This window comes from Thamnophis elegans, chromosome 7, assembly GCF_009769535.1.
Source record: "Thamnophis elegans isolate rThaEle1 chromosome 7, rThaEle1.pri, whole genome shotgun sequence".
NCBI classification, from domain to species: Eukaryota; Metazoa; Chordata; class Lepidosauria; order Squamata; family Colubridae; genus Thamnophis; species Thamnophis elegans.
In genome coordinates, this window is record NC_045547.1 from 16,862,986 (window position 1) to 16,869,051 (window position 6,066).

General features: G+C 46.7%; 1 protein-coding gene across 1 annotated transcript in view; it reads right to left on the minus strand.

Moving 5' to 3' along the window:
- Positions 1-5,142, minus strand: part of B4GALNT3 (beta-1,4-N-acetyl-galactosaminyltransferase 3) — a 109,229-nt gene extending 104,087 nt beyond the window's left edge. Inside the window, exon 1 of the mRNA XM_032221107.1 lies at positions 4,995-5,142. Within this exon, the coding sequence (XP_032076998.1) occupies positions 4,995-5,142 (148 nt within the window). The remainder of the gene's footprint in view (positions 1-4,994) is intronic.
- Between the last annotated feature and the right edge of the window lie 924 nt (positions 5,143-6,066).

Here is a 6,066-nt window from a genome sequence, read left to right on the forward strand (position 1 = left end):
TCTGCAGGCATGTGAGCTTTCGCCCCAGCTAAGCTCCACCATGCATGTGCGTGCACCTCCTGTTCACACATGCATTGCATTATGGGTGTGGGCGCGCATGCGCTTTCAGCACTCAACAACAAAAAGGTTAGCCATCACTGCCTTAGAAGAATGGAAGGATTAGAAAAGGTGACAATTGGAATTAAAACTGACCACAGAAACCCTAACGGCTAAAGATACACTTTCCTAGTTGTAAAGTAAAGGCAACGTAGAAGAATTCATTGAAAGATTAAAATGGAATGTGAAAAATTTGGCTTAATCCTAAATATTAGGAAGACAAAGGTAATGTCAACCAATTACCTCCACTAGACCGATTAGATCCCACAGACTAGACCTCCTCCGAATTCCATCCGCCAGCCAGTGTCGACTGGCGACTACCCGGAGGAGAGCCTTCTCTGTGGCTGCTCCGACCCTCTGGAACGAACTCCCCATGGAGATTCGTACCCTCTCCACCCTCCAGGCCTTCCGCAAAGCCCTTAAAACCTGGCTGTTCCGACAGGCCTGGGGCTAAAGAACCGTTGCCCCTATCTCGAATGGTATGATTGTTGCGTGTTTTTAAATTATGTATTGTTTTTGTGTTGTTGTTAATTTGTCTGTATCCCCCTTCCCTGGTTTGAGTTGTGAGCCACCCTGAGTCTCCCTTCGGGGGAAAAGGGCGGCATACAAATGAAATAAACATTCAACATTCAACATTCAAACCAGCAGGCTTAGTGAATTGATAACAATTGATGGTTTTCGGGGGCAGGAAAAATATGAACAGTCTCTGAATGCTTGGAGAAAGGCAGTGACAAATTTATGACGAATAAGTTTGGTTATCTGTATGGCAAGAAAAATCACAATCTGTAAAGCAGTTATTTTTCCATTCTATAAGTATGAAATTGAGAAAGACAGAGTAGGAAGAAAGACATAAATGATTTGCAAAGATGGAAATGCTAATAATAAGATGAACTAAGCAATCACTCCTGGAAAAAATAAAGACTGCTCCCTTGAGATGATGGTTCAACAGGCAGAAACCTGCACCTTATGAGCATATACCGTACTTTTCAGAGTATAAGATGCACCAGATATAAGATGCAGGAAGGTTTTGAAGAGGAATTTTTCTTAAAAAAAAGTTTTTGCACTCTGCAAACCTCCCCAAATGGCCCATTTTTCACGAAAACTGGCCTGTTTTTTTTTTTTAAAAAGGGCACGAATAGCCCTTAGGAGGCTTGTAGAGTGCTCCTAGGGGGCGGGCAGGGGCAAAAACAAGCAGAAAATGACCTGTTTTTCACAAAAATGGGCCTGTTTTTTGTCCAAAAAAAAAGGGCATGGATAGCCTTTAGGAAGCTTCTGGGGGCTGGGGAGGCAAAATGGGCTGCTTGTTTGCTCATTTCTGCCTTCCCCAGCCCCCAGGAGCTCTCTAAAGCCTTCTAAAAGCTATGCCCAGCTATTTTGGTGAAGGGGGAGGAGTTTCGGGAAGCAAAAAATGCTGTATTCAGTGTATAAGATGCACCCAGATTTTCAGCCTCTTTTTTGAGGGAAAAAGATGTGTCTTATACTCTGAAAAATACAGTAATATGAACAGATGATAGGTAAGCAAAAGCTATTCTGTTGGTCGAATGAAGAAGGAGAAAGGAAGTCGATGGGTAAGGTAGATTTCTGAATTGTCAGGGTAAAGATTTAAGAGCTGAACCCCTGCTACGATGATGTAATGCCGGGAATGAGTCAGCAAGATTTGGGGGCTGATATTACTTTAAGAGCCTGTAATAAGAAGCGGCCCTGCTGGGGGGGGGTATCTCTCCCTCCATGTGTGCCTCCATGTTGTAATTGCCAATTGCTGTTTGTTTGAGGTCCGACTAAAGTATGTGTATGTATATATTCTTTGAAGATAAAACCACTATTTAAATACAAACCTCTGGTTATTGTATTTGCTCCTGGGTTGTCTCACATAGTCACACTGTGCACTCTCTGACATGAATCAAAGTGTTTTTTGGAAAGTTCACAGAAGGACCACAACCTATTACCAGAGACATTTTAAGATGGTTTGCCCCAACTTAACACTGTCACCACATTTGGTCCCTTTTTGGATCAACTGGACATGCAGAAGAAAACAGTATCAGTAGTCCTTGACTTAGGACCACAATTGAGTCCAAAATGTTCATTGATAAGCAAGACAGTTGTTAAGTGAGTTTTGCTCCATTTTAGGTCTTTTTTTTGGCCACAGTTGTTAAGCAAATAGCCGCAGTTGTTAAGTGAGTTGTGTTATCATGAAGTGACGATAGCACTGATTTTGCTTGTGAGAAACCACCTGGGAAAGTTACGAATGGTGATCACATGAGTCCAGAGTAGCGCAGCCATCATAAATGCACGCTGGTTCCTAAGTGGCCAAATTTTGCTCATGTGACCCTAGGGATGCTGCAATGGTCATAAGTGTGAAAACTGGTCATAAATCACTTTTTCCAGTGCCATTGTGACTTTGAACAGTCACTGAACAAACCCTTTTAAGTCAAGAATTGTTGTAAGTCAAGGACTGCATACTAGGTACTTGTCCAGAATCCTTACATTTCTGCCTAATTTTAAATGAAATGCTAATACAGGTAGTCCTCGACTTACAATCACAATTGAGCCCAAAATTTCTGTCGTTAAGAAAGACATTTGTTAAGTGAGCTTGGCCCCATTTTACGACCTTTCTTGCCTCTGTTGCTAACTGAATCATTGCAGCTGATAATTTAGTAATGTTTAATGTTGTTTGTTTAATAAATTTATATGCCGCCCAATCCCGAAGGACTCCGGGCGGCTTACATTAAAAAAAACCAATTTAAAAGAATACTAAAATTTTTTAAAAAATAGAGAGACAAGGCAGTTAAAAATGCACAACATGCACTCAACCTTAGTGGGGCTAGACCTCATTTAAGAGGTCAACAGCCCCAGGCCTGCCGGAAAAGCCAGGTCTTAATAGACTTTCGGAAGGCCGCGAGAGTGGGGAGGGTCCAGATCTCTGGGGGTAGATCGTTCCATAGGGCCAGGGCAGCTACAGAGAAGGCCCTCCCCCGAGGAGCCACCAAACGACATTGTCTAGTTGACAGCACCTGGAGAAGGCCCATCCTGTGAGATCTTATCGGACGCTGGGAGGTATGTGGCAGAAGACGGTCCCGTAGATATCCAGGTCCTAAGCCAACCCAGTCCTAACCCTGTTGTTAAGTGAATCTGGCTTCCCCATATTAACTTTGCTTGTCAGGAGGTCGCCAAAGGTGATCCCATGACCCCGGGACACTGCTACAGTCATAAATATGAGCCAGTTGCCAAGCATCTGAATTTGGATCACATGATCATGGGGATGCCACAAAGTTGTCTCTGTGAAAAAATGGTCATAAAGTCACTTTTTTCAGTGCTGTTGTAACTTTGAACAGTGACTAAATGAACTGTAATTCGAGAGCTACCTGTATAAGTGTTTAGTCCATCATATAATAATAGGCATTTTCACACTAACAGCACCCTAAATACTGTGTGTATTTACATTTGCCCCGTTAAGCCTTACTGTAGGCATTTTCCCCACTGCTTAGTTGGGAAAACCCAACTATTATCCACCTATCCTTGAATTGGCAAAAGTTATCCCAGCATCGAACTCACCATTTGTACTGTCAGACAACATCCTGCCATCCTTGTCATGGGTTCCCCACCCCACGAAGAACAGGGGTGACTCATATGGCACGTAACTCCCGCACGGTCGTTGTATCTTATAATGCAGACTGTCATCTGCACCTCTATAACTGCCTGGTTTGGTTCGTCAACCCAACAAGACAGACACAGACTTCAACTGATAATTAGAACTGCAGAAAAAACAATGGCTACCAACCTGCCTTCCACTGAGGACCTGTACATTACATGAGTCAAAAAGAGGGCCGTGAAAATATCTACAGACCCCCTCGCATCCTGGACATAAATTGTTTCAACTCCTACCTTCAAAACGATGCTAGAGAGCACTGCACACCAAGACAACTAGACACAAGAACAGGTTTTTCCCGAACACCATCACTCTGCTAAACAAATAATTCCCTCAACACTGTCAAACTATTCACTAAGTCTGCATTACTATTAGTCTTCTCATCGTTCCTATCACCCATCTCTTCCCACTTATGACTGTGTGACTGTAACTTTGTTGCTGGTATCCTTATGTTTTATACTGATGTCGATATTGTTTCCTGATATTAATTGCTTATTTGTGACCCATGACTATCATTAAGTGTTGTACCTTATGATTCTTGGCGAATGTATCTTGTCTTGTTATGTACCCTGAGAGCATCTGCACCAAAGACAAACTCCTTGGGTGTCCAATCACACTTGGCCAATAAAGAATCCTATTCTATTCTAAAGGGAGAAGTGTTGTTAGAAATACAGGGAAAGGATGAGTTAAGGGCTCCTGGGCTGGGGAGATAAGATGAAGGCAACCACATGGGACCATCGCAGGGGAAAATGTTGCCATGGCATATGTTGGGCTGTGATGAAGTGCTGACGGGGCCTGTACAATTACAAACACAGACAATGCCACCACCTGCCCTCCCGATGCCAACCTGTGGAGTTCTGTCACCTCCAACCCCCAGGAGAACTACTATCCTGGCTCACTGAGAAGGATGGAAAGGTGGTAACTTCAGGGCACCTACCAAGATGCTCCCCGCTCTTAAGTTGTGAGGTTTCTAAAGACAGGGCTGAAAAGAGATACAATACAATACAACACAACACAACACAATACAACTCAAGACAATAGCAGAATTGGAAGGGACCTTGGAGGTCTTCCAGTCCAACCCCCTGCCTAGGCAGGAAACCTTATATGCCAGGTGGACTAAGTGCCCTGCAGTTTTATGCCAAGGTGGCCCCTGTAGGGACCACCAACTCCTTCCAAGCCCTACTTCAGCAGGGAGGATCCCGTTGCTCAACCACCCACCCACTCATCCATCCACCGACCCCAGGTCACTCACGGTGGTTCAGGGGGTGTCCATTCCGGTCGGCCAGCACCACCAGCTCCAGGTAGGCTGCGCAGAGCCCCACGGCGAGCAGCCCGAAGACCAGCAGGAGGCGAAACCTTCTCCTTAGCGCCTTGCCCAGAAGGAACGCGAGGGTCCTCATCCCGCCTCAGTCGAAGCCGGAAGAAACGAACATGCTGCTGCGGTTGTTGTTGCCGTAGCAGCGCTCGCCCCGCTCGGTTCCTCCGCGAGGCTCACCTGCTCTGCCGCCTGCAAGGGTTCGCCGGCGCCGGGTCGCTGCTCCGGGGCACCAACATCGAAGTTATCCCGAAGTCAGTCCTTCCTTCCTTCCTTCCTTCCTTCCTTCAATCCTTCCTTCATTACGTCCTTCCTTCCTTCCTTCCTTCCTTCCTTCCTTCCTTCCTTCCTTCCATCTTTCCTTCCTTCCTTTCTTTATCTTTCCTTCCTTCCTTCCTTCCCCTCTTCTCGCCCCTTCTGCTTTGGGCTCCGTGTCCTGGCTGCTTTCCGCCCCACCTTCCGCAGGTATCGTCCCTCTCCCTTCGCTCCTCAGCTACACGATCTGCCCCGGCTCCCCCTCCCCTTCTTTTCTGCCTGCCTGCCTTCGCTCGCCCCGCTGCCCAGCACTCTTCTCTGTCGTCTCGTCCACGCGTTTTCTCCTTTCCCAAACCCAGCCAAGCCCGATGCAGGGGCGGGCTCTCCTCCCGCTGCCTCCTCCTCCTCCGATGAGAGCGCCTCTCCTTCCCTTCCAGCTCTCCTCGGGCACCTGTGCGCCGCCGCCCAGCCGCCCCGTCTCCCCGCATAGGGTCCTTGAGCGGCTCCTTAAGGCGGCGGGGGGGTGGACTAGAAGACCTCGAGGTCCCTTCCAACTTTGTTATTCTATTCTGTTCTCAGGGTCCCAGGAGAGAGATCCGGATCTCAGCACCAGCGGGTGTAATAGTCATGGAAGGAAGCCCGTGGACCAAAGACATTCTGAACACACACACACACCTCACACACACACACACACACACCTCACACACACACACACACACACCTCACACACACAGACACAAACACACACACACAC